This window comes from Ictidomys tridecemlineatus, chromosome 6 (genome assembly GCF_052094955.1).
Source record: "Ictidomys tridecemlineatus isolate mIctTri1 chromosome 6, mIctTri1.hap1, whole genome shotgun sequence".
Lineage (NCBI taxonomy): Eukaryota > Metazoa > Chordata > Mammalia > Rodentia > Sciuridae > Ictidomys > Ictidomys tridecemlineatus.
This window is the reverse complement of record NC_135482.1, coordinates 136521254-136535953: the sequence shown is the minus strand read 5'-3', so window position 1 is coordinate 136535953 and position 14700 is coordinate 136521254. Positions and strand designations below refer to the sequence as shown.

At 36.4% G+C, this 14700-nt stretch overlaps 1 protein-coding gene across 12 annotated transcripts in view; it reads right to left on the bottom strand.

Moving 5' to 3' along the window:
* Positions 1–14700, bottom strand: part of Klf12 (KLF transcription factor 12) — a 434856-nt gene that overhangs the window by 150573 nt on the left and 269583 nt on the right. For all 12 annotated transcript variants that reach the window (XM_078015797.1, XM_078015792.1, XM_078015793.1 and 9 more), the window contains one exon: positions 5844–6390. In XM_078015797.1, coding sequence (XP_077871923.1) covers positions 5844–6390 — 547 coding nt within the window. The remainder of the gene's footprint in view (positions 1–5843; positions 6391–14700) is intronic.

The following is a 14700-nucleotide window of genomic DNA, read 5'->3' as shown; positions in this document are numbered from 1 at the left end:
CATTACAATTCTCATTACACATATAGAGCACAATTTTTCATAAGTCTGTATACACGGTATATTCACACCAATTCGTGTCTTCATACCTGTACTTTGGATAATAATGATCATCACCTTCCACCATCATTAATTACCCCATGGCCCCTCCCTTACCCTCTCACCCTCTGCCCTATCTAGAGTTCATCTATCCCTCTCATGCTCTGGCTGCCTATCCCACTATGAATCAGCCTCCTTATATGAAAGGAAACATTGAGCATTTGGTTTTTTGGGATTGGCTAACTTCACTTAGCATTATCTTCTCTAACTCCATCCATTTACCTGCAAATGCCATGATTTTATTCTTTTATTGCTGAGTAATATTCCATTGTGTAGATATGCCACATTTTTTTTTATCCATTCATCTATTGAAGGGCATCTAGATTGGTTCCACAGTTTAGCTATTGTGAATTGTGCTGCTATAAACATTGATGTGGCTGTGTCCCTGTAGTATGCTGTTTTTAAATCCTTTGGGTATAGACCAAGGAGAGGCAAATCTGGGTCAAGTGGTGTTTCCATTCCCCAATTTTCCAAGAATTCTCTATCCTGCTTTCCATATTCACTGCACCAATTTGGAGTTCCACCAGCAGTATATGAGTGTACATTTTTCCCTACATCCTCGCCAACACTTATGGTTATTTTTAAGCATAATAGCTCCCATTCTGACTGAAATGGGATGAAATCTTAGAGTGGTTTTGATTTGTATTTCTCTAATTGCTAGTGATGATGAACATTTTTTCATGTATTTGTTGACTGATTGTATATTATCTTCTGAGAAAAGATAGCCTCTTCAACAAATGGTACTGGGAAAACTGGAAATCCATATGCAACAATATGAAATTAAACCCCTATCTCTCACCATGCACAAGACTCAACCCAAAATGGATCAAGGACTTAGGAATAAAACCAGAGACCTAATAGAAGAAAAAGTAGGCCCTAATCTACATCGTGTGGGATTAGGTCCCAACTTCCTTAATAAGACTCCTGTGGCACAAGAATTAAAACCAAGAGTCAATAAATGGGATGGACTCAAACTAAAAAGTTTGTACTCAGCAAAAGAAACAATCTGTGAGGTGAATAGATTTTGCTCCCAAGCCTACATCTTGGGAGCAAATCTTTACCCCTCACACATCAGATAGGGCACTAATCTCTAAGGTATATAAAGAACTCAAAAAGCTAAGCACCAAAAAAATAAATAACCCCATCAATAAATGGGCCAAGGTCCTGCCCTACATTCTTGATGGTATACAGTGACTTGAAGGTGTTTGTAAAAGGTAAAATAGATCATGTCACATTCCTGCTGTGAGAGTTCCAGTGGTTTCACATCATGTTTAGAACAAAACCCAAAGCATTTACACCATGACTTCGAGGCTGGACCTACCCTGGCCCACATCTCTACCACTTTCCCATTGCCCCCTCCTCTGGGCCTTCTTGCTGCGCTTCCTCACACAGGTGCTACTCACTGGAGCCTCAGGGTCTCTGAACCTGTAGTTTTCTTTTCCTGGAAAGTCTTTTCCAGGTATTATTAGCATAGCTTATTTTGCAGAGACTTTTTTTTTTTCTTGGTGGCATTGGGGATTGAACCCAGGGGGCACTTTACCCATGAGTTACATGCCCCAGCCCTTTTTTATTTTTGAGACAGAGTCTTTCTAAGTTGCCCAGGCTGGTATCAACAGTACGATCCTTATGCCTCAGTCTCCCAGACACTGGAATTACAGTCGCATGCCACTGCCCAGAGACTTCTTTAGTTATACCTAAAACTGCATTTTTCTTCAATTTTCTTACAGCATGTATACTACTTAGCCAATGTCAGCAGTGTCTCCTACTAGAATGTACCATGCAGGACAAGGAGGACTTGCTCATCTTGGAGCCCCTGTGGCTAGAACTGTGCTTGGCCTATATAAGGCAACACTACATCCTAGAAGAAAGGAGAACTCCAAACCTGCTGAGCTCTTCCATCAAGGCAGTAGTGAACCAAGAGCAACTCTGCCTATGATTTGTTATGATACTTAGTAGCAGAAAAGCAGAGACTATCTATAGAAGCCCATGAAATTCTCCTGGGAAATTGACCATGACCCTCACCAGATTGAATGAAAATTCCTGGACCAATTATTAAGAAGCCAAATACTCCCTTTAGGGTCTTGTTTACAGACATCATGTGTCAGCTACATGGCAGCAAATGCTCATCCCTGCATGGGGAGCTCAGCACCTCTCCTTGTGACACCCAGGGCTGAGTGCTGCTTGTGCTCAGGGTACCAACTGGCAGACTGTTCTCCTCAGGAGATCTTCTCTCACATTCTCCCTCTATTCTAAACTCTGTTCCTTTACTGTGCATTCCAGAAGATTCTCTTCAAGGCTCACTAAGATCTCCACATGTCCTGGGAAAGCCGACAACTTTAGGCCAATAGTCTTTACCAACTCAGATGGCAGTGGTCAAGTCTCATCAGAAAGCACTTCCTGGCCTTCTGCTGTTCTTCAAGCATTCTTGTGAAAATTTCAGCCCAGCACTTCCCCAAATCCTTACCACCCCCTTCTGAGCATCACAGTCAAAACATTTCTTCCTTCCACATGTAACAACCTACATGGAAATACTTTGCTTAAACACAATTCTATTGGGACTATAATTAAGCACTTTCCATTGACACAATCCTGGCTGGTCTGTGGTAGTCCAACTTATCCATAATAAGTTATACAATTATCTTTTTATGATTTATTTGTTGAATGTTGACATTGCCCATGAGCCTTTGAGCACTGGGAACAGCAGCTGTTTTGTTTCGGATTATATGCTTGGTGTCAATAACACCTGATAATGATAGATGCTCAATAAACACCTAAATGAACAAAAGACTTGAGACATGATGCATTAGATTAGCTATGAATGTGCATATTCACAGCCCTTTGTATGATGTGACATATCGGGTAATCTTATTTCTCAAGTCAGAGACCAGATAGGTCATGACTAATTAACCAGTACACTTATCTAATTTATGAGTGGCATTTTGAAAATCATACTTTCCTGTCGTATTTTCTTTTGCTCATCCATTCCAGACTACAAATCCTAAGTGGGAAGGGAAGGAACAACTCTCTTCCTCACTCTCTCTCTCCTGGTGGCACAAAACCTAGCTGCACATGAGAAAATAAAGACCGAGGAATGACAGAACTGCCCTTTCCTTTACCCATTCTGTAAGCTAGGCCCACTCCGCTGGACACATTTACTATCATTTAATTAACCAGTTTAAACAATAAAAAAAAACCTTACAAAATGCTACAGCAATATTTTTAGAATATGGTGATTATAAATACAATGTAAACTAATAAAAACAAAAACATGAAATATTCCCGTACAATTTCTCATACTAATCTCTCATCTCTCATAATTCGCTGTTGTGATGACATCTCTGTTTTTATAAAAAACAGAGAAAAAGAAAATTTGAACATTATTGCCTATGGTATTGGGGCAGAACAATCATAATGATAAATAACCACAAACATTTACTGACATTTATAAACACTACACATTTACATTACTTTCTTACTTAATCTTCCCAATAATCTTAGGATAGATCATGTTACCCCCATTTTGTCACTGGGTGAAAACGAGGACTAATGAGATTAAGTAACTTTCCCACATTCAGTACCATGAGTGAAAAAGCCAGGATTCCAAGTGGTACATCTTTGATCTCCAATCTCATGTTCCTAGTAACCATAGCACAGTCCAGTAGTTTTATGATTAAACAAATTTTTATTCTTAATATGAAATATTTGCCAAGTAAAACACACTACATGAAAAATATACCACTAACAAATGTATTCATGTAGAGAATTACAGTTTGAGTTTTTAAAAGATCTTCTAAAATGAAATATTTTCTACAAAATTAAATTTTAGCCATCTATTTTATATATTCATATTAAATAAAACTAACTCTCCCATAAAATGATGATGGCAAATAAGATTTCTGTTTTGTTTCCTTCATTAGTGAGTCAAAACTATATAAAAGGCCATGAGGAACATTAAAATATCTATTAATCAACTGCATAATGAAAGCAGTATTTCTTTTAAGCAGTATCACAGGAAGACTGGATTCGACCATTACACATAAACATATATAAAATAATGCAGTGTACAAAGTAGTAAGTTTCACTGCATGCTAATTCCTAGTTCTTAGAAAAACATTATATCTCTGAATTCAGAAAGAAATATATATTTGTTTTGTCTTTCAGTTATGTTATTATTTAGAGATTTGTATATTTGCAATAGCAATATTTGTGATATGTAGGGCTTGACTTGAATAAACCCCTGAACAGAATCCCCAGTCCCTCTTTTTCCTCTACCTTTTCTGTTACAGGGTCAGGAGACCAGTACCTGGCCCATAATGACACAGAAGACAGCGGTTTTCTGGTAAGCAGTGAGTGCTTACAGCTCAAAGTTGTAGACTAAAATTCCTGTATGCTCTGAATCATGAAATTTTCATATTGTTAACTCGGGAAGGTGAAATTTATTTCAGTGCTATAAAAAATGTAACTTGCAAATGGTGAATAACACAATTCTGTAGTATGCTTGCAAAACTTTCTCTAAGTTTGCAACCCAATATAATCTCTCTCTATTGAATCCTACTATACATAAGAACCCAAACTACCATGTTTACTAGCATTTTATGAGAAGACCGTGTTTTATGTATTCATTAATCATATTTTCATTACAGGCCTCAGTAGTCAATACAATGTCAAAGCAAAAACTAATATATCTTAATCTAGCATCATTTATAGGCACAGAAGACAAAATACATACATTCACATCTCATTTAAAAGGGAATGAGTCAATGATTATGGGCTTTTACATTTCTATAGATGGTAGGAAGAAAGAAGAGACGGTATGATGTTATCACAATTTTTTTCTAGTAAAATTTTTGGGAAAAAAACTTGGAGAAAATAACTTCATGATCAGTTGCATAACTACCAAAATTTAATGAAATAACTAGGTATGATTACATAGTCATATGTCACAGTATTTCTCTGCCTTCTAAACCCTAGAAGAGAATGTTTATATTTCATTTAAAAATATTTCTGTTACATTAAGTCATCCTGTTATTTAAAAATAATACTGAGACTTATAAGATGTTAATAACTGAGCTCCCTGATATTTTTTATAATCGAACAACTAACTTTAGAATTATTATTATTTAGTTGTAGTTGAACACAATAACTTTATTCTATTTATTTATTTTTATGTAGTGTTGAGGATTAAACCCAGGGCCTCGCAAGTGCTAGTTGAGTGCTCCTCTGAGTCATAAGCCCAGCCCTAGATTTATTTTAATGGTAACCTACAAGTCACTCAAAAGTGAATGATTAGATTTCAGGAATTTCAGCTTCATCCCATTTTTTATTACTGCAGTAATAAAATAAGTTCCAGTCTAAACAAAATAAGGAGAAACATCCTGATTTACTCTTTAAAAGAATTCATAATGACTAACTTCTATGAGGGATCCAAACACTGCATACATAATCCCACTCGCCACAGATTTCCCTTGTCATCTGACCATTTAAAGATAAGCATTACTTTGCAGACTTAGATCCCTGAATTCTGACATTAAATTATCTGATAAATAAAAATGCAAACTAAGGAAAACCGAAGCAAATATCTACACAAATATGGTTTCCACTAAACTGTGCTCTATTCAACGCTGATCAGTAGTTTTCTTTGGATGTAGGGTTTGCGTACAGCTAAGAGTGCACTCATTGAATAAATGCATAAATGAACACTTTTCTCTAGTGCCAAAAGAAACCAGGGCTTTCTTTGTGTCACTTACCTTTGCCATGGCTTCTCCCATCCTCCAAAAGCGGCACGACGATAGTGTTGTTCACATTTCCAGGTGACCGTACAGCTGTGTAGACAACAGGCACCGACTGTACCACCACGGGGATGCGGTGAACGTGACTCAGTTTGTTAGACTGTAAATTCATGGGACTTGAAGGCGGTACAGGATGGATAATGTGCAAAAACTGCTGGCCTCCCACGCCAGACGCAGAGGCAACAAGGGGTCCTGGAGTTAATACTGTTGACGAAGACGATGCTGAAGATACTGATGTTATAACAGTTGGGGATGAGGCTGGACGACTAGATGAAGATGAAGAGGTTGAAGTGGAAGAAGGTGAGGAGGCGGATGCTGTCATGGAAACTGGGGAGGATGAAACGGCAGTGGGGGACGTCCTGGCTTTGTTTATTGACAAGTCCACTGGCTCAGTTTGTGTTTGGAAGTGATCGACGGATAATGAGTCCTCCGGGGGCTCCCCTTTCACATTATTTAGCAACAGGGGTACAGCTTCCATATCGGGGTAGTTGTGGACGTTTGGAGACTGTGGGGAGAAAAACAGAACACACGTTTACCTTTGTTAATTATGCATTTTAATAGATGTAGGATTCATTACTTGAATGTTTATTAATTTTTTTTTTCTTGTTGCCATGAGACGTTAATTTGTTCCCCCAATATTGGAAAAACTGTTCGGTGACCGTCACGGTGATTAAAACTGAAGGTACAAAAGTACAAAGCAGTAAGACAAGTCCTCTGCCATAAAGACATTTTCATTCCATCAAGGAAGAGCAGCACAATAATTAAAATAGAGTGAAATCAATGCTTTACAGAAGAAAAAGAGGCCACAGGAATCTAAGAAGGAACAGAAAGTTTACACAGAATCTTCTAAAAGACAAGTTCAGAGTACAAAGCTTTATCTACTTATAACTGTATAAATACCACCTATTTAATTAAAAGTTTCCTTCTGTTGGTTTGATTCATCATCTGCATTATGAGTCTCAGTTTCCTGTTATAAACTCATGCTAGTTTTCATTAGATAAACTTAAATATCCTTTGTAGCTCTAAAGTTCTACAATATAATATCTACCCTTATTCAAATTATCATAACTTGGAGACATAATATCACTTGTAGTGACCCTGGGGAAACTCACTACATTTCCACTTTCACATTTCCTGGAAGAGCTACTATAGTTACGTTCATTTTGAACATTAGACAAGAACACAAAGCTCTTCAACCTCCCAGGTCTGATAACTAAATTACTAAATAGTAGTCATTTCTAATGACTGAATTACAATTTATTCAGCATATGACAATTTTTTTTCTTAAAAACATATACAACTACTATCCTGGTATTTTAGAAAAAAATCTTATACTGACAACTTCAACTGGTCTATGGTTTTTAGTTTAATTTAAAATAATTGTGTCCAAGTTTATTTGCATTCCTATACATTTTAGTAAGATAAATTTACTAACAAAGACCTCAAAATCTGACCCAGACTAATGTTCTCAGCATGCTATCAGTGGACATGAGTATATCTCTATTCATATACTTTTCACTCATAAATTTAAGAAGCACTTACTGATTGTCTACTTCTGAGACCTCAAATAGCCCAATGTTTCTACTGGTGTGTGTCAAATCTAGCCTTGACAAAAAGAGCTAGCCTAAAACAGGTTATTTTGGTAACATTTAATTTATCCAGGCTAGCATGCACGTTATTATTCTATTAGATGAAGACCAAACTCCTCTTCTCAGCTTTTTTATGATATCAGGACAATAATGTCTAAAATTATGTTAATTTATTATTTCAGTCTTGGTTTCATAAAAGATTCTGGCTTGTTATTCTCCATCAAAATGTGAGCCTACATTAAAAAAAAATGTGTTTCCAAAAGCCTTTCTTTATAGAATATAAATTATAGCTCCATTCAAAATATAAAACAGGCAATAATGCAAGAGCATTTTATTCATCAACAATGAGGGGGGAAAAATGCATCAACTAAACCAGATCAACTAAAAAGGAAAATGGGCTGATGTGTTAATGGTTTTCTTTTTTTCTTCTTCCTAACTAGTATGGCTAGTTACCTAAAAAAATGTGAATTAAGGAAAAATACAAAAAACCTTTCAAAATATCTCCTGTATGAAATTCTAAATGACCAGGTTTTCATTTATGTGCTGAAATATAATGTTTTAAATCAAAGACATTAAGAAAAACAAAACAAGCACCATAAATTGAATTTTTTAATAAAAAAGTTATATGAGTGCCATTTACTCTTCCAATAAGAACAGTATTTCAGTTTGTTCTCAGTATTACCATTTAATTTCTTTGTAGAATTATGTCAGGTGTTTCTTATTAGTATGTTATACACATGGAAATTCTTTGTGGAGGCTGCTTTCATACCAAGGTACCAACTGTATTATTATTAAAAATATAAAACACATCATTAAGTACATGGACTGAATGCCACTGGTTTGACCTTAAATATACTCTTGATCAGCTCCTCTCTTCTTCTTAGGTATTAGACATTCCCCAAATCCTTATTTTGGAAAGAGTTATTATTTCTACTGCAAATTTTTCTCCCCATTCCTATCTTAGCCATAGGTTCCTCTGTGCATTTACAAACCAAGGGCTGGGAGTACTTCAGTGCTGTAGAAACAGGTGATAATGACACTAGCAGGTGACAACAATATAGGAGCTGAGAAATGCACAGCTTGTTTGCAAAGAGATTGCTTCTGAGGCCCTGAGGCCTTACTGGGCTTTGCAAGCAGCTCAGACTTCTCTGGATGATGAACAGGAGGCTGCTGGTTTCTTTGGTCGGTTTCTGCTTCATTCCTGGCAGAGAAAGCACCTATTCCTTCAGCTATTGTACAGGGACAGAAGAGTTTCTCTCCCATTTCCCTCGCCTATGCTGGAAAGCTAAGGAGACCAAATACTAAGAGTCACTAGGTGCTTTCAGACACTTGAGAATTGCCGTCTCTCATGTGCTCCAACCGAAACAGAGAAAATACTCATAAAAATAAGGAAGAATAAACCAATCAAAGAGTTGGGGCCTAGGATAAATTTATGCATGAATCTATAAATGTAAACATCCACAGAGATGCATGGTGCTTCCTTTTGCATATGTGGCAGCTGAAGTGCAGGCAGCATATTCAAAAAGAACACTTCATCAGTATAATCAGGACAAAAATCTTTCCTGTACCATTCATCTGTATTCAGTGTTGACATAGCATTGCACTTGGACAGCCCCTACTTGTATGATATGATCATGTGGCAGGTAAAGCCGTCCATAATTCCAGCTTTGGGCTGCACAAGCATATGGGTAAAGCCAGCCCCACTGCAAAGATGTGGATTCAAAATGGCTATGGTGTGCTCCTGTTCCTCCTATTAAGGAAAAGACCTGCTAGGCTCAGCCCTGAAATCAGCATTAGGAATCCACTGCTTTACTCCTGGGGAGTGGAAACTGAAATGCACTGATTCTGAGGTTTGGACCCTAAAGGGGAAAGCTTCAGTGAGGTACCTGGAGCACAGGAGATGGTCAAGAGGAGAAGTAAAGGTGAGGAGAAACAAAGGAAAACACGAAAGAAGCCCCTGGGCAGCTGGAAGCCAAGGGAAAAGACCACCCACACTGGGGAGGAGCGGGGACATGTCACCCAGGAACAGCCTTGAAGGGACAGGGACCGCAAGTAGACAAGACATAACAAAGAACATTTGGATGCATGATGAGGAAGACAAGCTTCTGTAAAAATACTGAAGGAAGGCTTTCATACTAAAACTTGACCCTTGTTTACTAACGCCTCAGTTCTTGACACAGCATTGATGGACTACTCACGGCAGATTCGACGTGTTTGCAAATAAACCCCATCCAGATTTTTGCCTGGGTTTGACACTAGCTGAATTTTTGCTATTGGTTCCCCTGGTATGAGAACACTGGATTTTTATCAAAGAGAGTCATTTTATTTTCTAAAAGATGTTATCTCTGAAAGTGTATGAAGTTTAAAAAAGTTTTATACTATGTATTAAGAAGTACAGGCTGGGTGCAGTGGCACATGCCTATAAATCCCAGGGGTTTGTGAGGCTGTGGTAGGAGGATCACAAGTTCAAAGCCAGCCATAGCAATTTAGTGAGGCTGTAAGCAATTTAGTGATATCCTGTCTCAAAATAAAATATAAAAAGGTCTAGGGGATGTGGCTCAGTGGTTAAGTGCTCCTGGGTTCAATCCCAGGTGTCATAAAAAGAAAAATAAATAAGTAAGAGAGAGAGAGAAGAAAGAAAAGGAAGTAATAGCATAAATACACACAAAAGTCCAGCAAGGTAAACAGAACAATATATTTCATAAACAACGTGTGTGAAAACTTAATATTTAAGTGGAATCTGTTGTCACATATTATTGTTTTTTCGAAAGTCTGAAGGTTGGTTTCACTCATTATAATCTACTCAAAGTATTATACAGAATATTCTAATGAACATGTTCTTTTAAATATTCTGGAGACCACTTTTGAGCTTTGCTACAGACAGACATATATTTTTCCTGAATAAACATTTGAAAATGTAACTTCAGCTTCAGTCAATTTTGCTGAATGAAAGCAAGAAGGAATCTAAAACCTCCCACTTGTTAGTTTCCAGAGTACTAGATGAATTTCCCACAGTCAATCATGGAGTTTATTATGGTCTGCCAGTGAGTAAGAAGCATTTCTGATCATGCGTTTTAATCACCTGGAATTTTTAAAAGGAAAAAACCATGTCTGACACCACCCTATCTTTGGAAAGCCCTTCAGAGAACCTTATGAGTTGCCAGGTTGGGGACCATATGAATAATACACGGCTAAATGTTACCCAAGACTATATACTGTCTGTTTCATCTAATGGCACCAGGGATTTTTGGAGAGGTGGCCCTTGCACACATACAAGATGGTGACAATTATCCATCCATCATTTTAAAGAACTGTTTTATTTTGGTTTTACAATTTTTTTGAGAAATAATTGCATGGCAGTTTTTAGAAAAGATTATGAAGTGACTTGTCTAACATCACATAGCTTGTGGTTAACTATGAAAAAGACCTTTGTTTTATAGCCTGTTGTGTGATATTATAGGAGGAAAATGAGATTTGGGGATAAAAGTACTTAAGCTTATGACCTGGCCCTGCTACTTATTAGCTGTGCTATCTTGGCAGCATCACTAAAATTCTCCAAGTCTCAGCTTCTCAATCTATCAGGGAGTAATGTTCAGTCCAAGTTTGTTAAATTGTTGTAAAGACAGAACTAAAGTTATCAAACACTTTTAACGGTGAGAAATGTGAGAGACAAGCAGATGAGCAGACTTCTCTCTTCTTAGAACTAAAAATTCCAGACACAATGCCATCTATTACTAAAACCATCTCAGAGGTGACCCGATTCACTGAAGGCAGCATGAGATGTATTCTAATTCAGGATCATGGACAGTTGTTGCCAAACAACCGAATAGATCAGGGCTACAAAAGCAACTGAACAAATTGCTTTAGAGACCACTTAGGACTTAAAAAATAGAAATTCTGAAATAAGAGAAAGACAGTTACTTAATGATGTTGTTTCTGTCTTTCTAAACATTTTAGCCTTACCAGATCAGCCCACAGAAGACCACATAATAGTAGTCAGAATATGTTTTAACTGACTGAGCTGATTTCATAATTCCACCATGCAACCTCCCTCTATCAATCTATATTTCAAGGTGCATATACTTTATGACAGTAATATATAAATGTACTCAAATAAATGGGAGATGTTGGTCATTCTTATAGAGTTACCACAGATGAGTAGAGGATGTTAGCTTCCTATGTCTTAGAAGAAAATTACATAAAGTTTAGTTTGACTTATTGACTATCTGGGAAGTACTTTCAAAAGCAAAGAAGAAATTAAATCGAACCCTGTCTGTGGTCACAAAACTTTTTAGTAATACTGCAATTATTTTAAGTGTAAGTACATTTTAATTAAAGAGCCAAATTCTTTAACATGATGTGTACAGTATATGCACAGCTCAGTCTTTGCAACTCAGTGTCTCTCATGAAGAGATGAAATTTGAAAGGTGTGAGCACTGTGCTTAAAGCAAGTGCTCTGCAATTTTGACTGGCTATTTTGCTCTCCGTGCAAAGGTCACTGAAAAACCATTTGTAAAGAGAGCATGTACTACACTTTGCTCTGTACTCTTACGAAAAAGGAACGCCTAGTTTTTAAATTTTGTTTTCCCTGTGTCCTGATGTTCATAATTTTACCTTGCTTTCAGTGATTTTTCCTATTCACATGTTCAAGGAAAAAGTCTTAAACTAAATACAACAGAAGTGAGAATTTATAAAACCAACCAAGGAAAAAAATTAAAGAATACTAAAGAAAGATAAATTGTAATTCCTTTAAAAGTATGCATGAGCGAGTAAAAGGAAGCAAATAGAATTATCCTACACTGACAACCTGAAATTTGTTCTCCAGAGCCTTGAATACATTATCTACTATAGGTAAGAGAAGATATTTAAATGACTTTTTTATGTCAACATCTCAATTGTAAATGTGAGAAATGATTGATTCTGTTAGAAAACCCAGAACATATGCATATCATAATGAACTCTCTTCACATTTACATTAGTTTTTATGCTTTCCAACTTGAATTAAAAATGGTAATCCTTTAAAAGTTCAATGCACACATTTAAAATAGTCCCAAAGTTTCCTTATATCCTAGCTGTATATTTTCAAGACCCGTATCCTAGGATTTTTGCAAATTATATCATTTACCCTAATAATCAGACTATGTTTACAATTGGCTATAACTTTGAAACTCTGGCCTCACCCATATGTGCTGTGAAGTTGGGCTGGTACAAAAGGAAGAGAAGAAGGATTTTTTTCAATGCATTTTTTTTTTAACAAATTAATAGCAGATATTCCTAAGAACTGAAAAAGGTTAAACAAACATGTTTGAACATAAATGTAAACAGATTATACACAAAAATACAAATGCTTAGCAAATGAATTATGTGTTTAACAAAACTCAGTTGATGACAACTTATCCCATTTGAGAGAAATGAGGATGATAGTAAAGATATTTTGAATCTTAAACTACTTACATTTTATTCATCTGGTCAAATTGTACAAAGTAGTGATATCACTAAAACAAAGGTCAAAGGAGAAAGCCTAGGAAAGTAGTTTAATTCCTATTGTCTGACAGTTGCTTTTAAACTTAACCTCATAAAGTACGCCAAGACATCTGAAAAATAAATTTTATCATTTCGACTTGATCACATTTTGGGATAGGGAAAACTATAGCAACAGTAAACAGATCAGTGATTGCTAAATAGTTGGAGGAAGGAAAAGAAGAGGGCAATGAATTGGTGTAGCACAGTGAATTTTGGGACCTTTGAAATTATAGGAAACTGTGTGGCATATATATGTCACTATGCATTTGTCAAAACCCACAAACTGTACAATATAGAGTGAACCTTAATGTAACCTATGGACTATACTTAATAATTATGTATCAACATAAGTTCACTGAATCATTAAACATAACAAATACACCACACAAATGCAAGATGTTAATAATAGGAAATTATATGCAGAGATGGGTTGTGACCCCATGTACTCTCTGCCAAATTTTTCTACAAATTTAAATTTGTACTAAAAGTATAGTCCACTATTTGTTTTAAAACTAAATTCACTATTAATGCTGTTGAGACCCTGTTTTTATCTATTATTTTGTCTACCAGTTGCAAAACTAATAATCTAAAATGATAATCATGGCATTTCTAAATTTAAAACAAGAGGCAACTCTTAACAGGTTTATTTTCTACCTCAGATTAGAACTTCTTTCATCATTTTAGTTTTAAATTTATTATTCAGTAGATGCTTTAAAACACTATAGTTTCACTATACATAAGAGGAAAAAATGTTTTATCAACTTTCATGGAATGAAAAGTTCATTTAAATGTTTCTCCTGAACCATAATCTCACTCCAGTGCCTGAGGCAAATGTTCTGTGCTAGTTACATATTTTAAAATATGCAATGCTGTTTACCATTCTCCAACAGATTCATCTTCTCTGCCACCAGATGGGCCTGGCTTTTGATTTTACAAAACGTTCACCATAAATAGTTATTTTTACAACAATCTATCACAAAGGCAAAATACATCACATTTCACAGAAAAGAAAACTTGACCTCCCAGTGGTTGTGATAGTCAGATGCCACATTCAGAACCCCAACACATACACATACACACAAAAACATGTAAAGGAAAATGGTAACTATTTCCAATAGAGGAAGATCTACTTGCAAAAATAAGGGTTTTACTTTGGTGATTATTAAAGCAAGTAGTCTAGCAAAATCTACATGCACTTGTCTTCTCCTAGAATACAGTTATAAAGAGATTTAAAAAAAATCCTACCAGGTCAAAACAAGACTAATGGTAAAGTTGGGAGAATTAGCCCTTTTCCCACCTCTCCCAGGAAACAGGCAGATGTGATGGGAAATATCACACATGGACAAGTGATCATTTTAAAGGCTCCACAACTTTTTATCAACAGCGGATTTAATTCCTTTTCCGCTCACTCATATAAAACAACACTTTTAGCCTGGGCTCTTGGCTTCCAGGCAAAAGTAGTACAGACTCATGTAGGACTCCTGAGGATCCAAGAGGGTAACACTGTCTAAAGGGTGTTTCAATGGTTCCATGTTGGCCCACAACTGCCACAGGGCACATCAGGTATACATAATCCATTTACAACATATGAACTGTACAAAGGAAGTCTCCACTGACTGTGGGCATCCAGATAAGCACATACGCAGAGGCAGACAGACCAGGCTGGTGCTTCAGAAAAAGGCTGAGAAAAGGAAAGGACAATG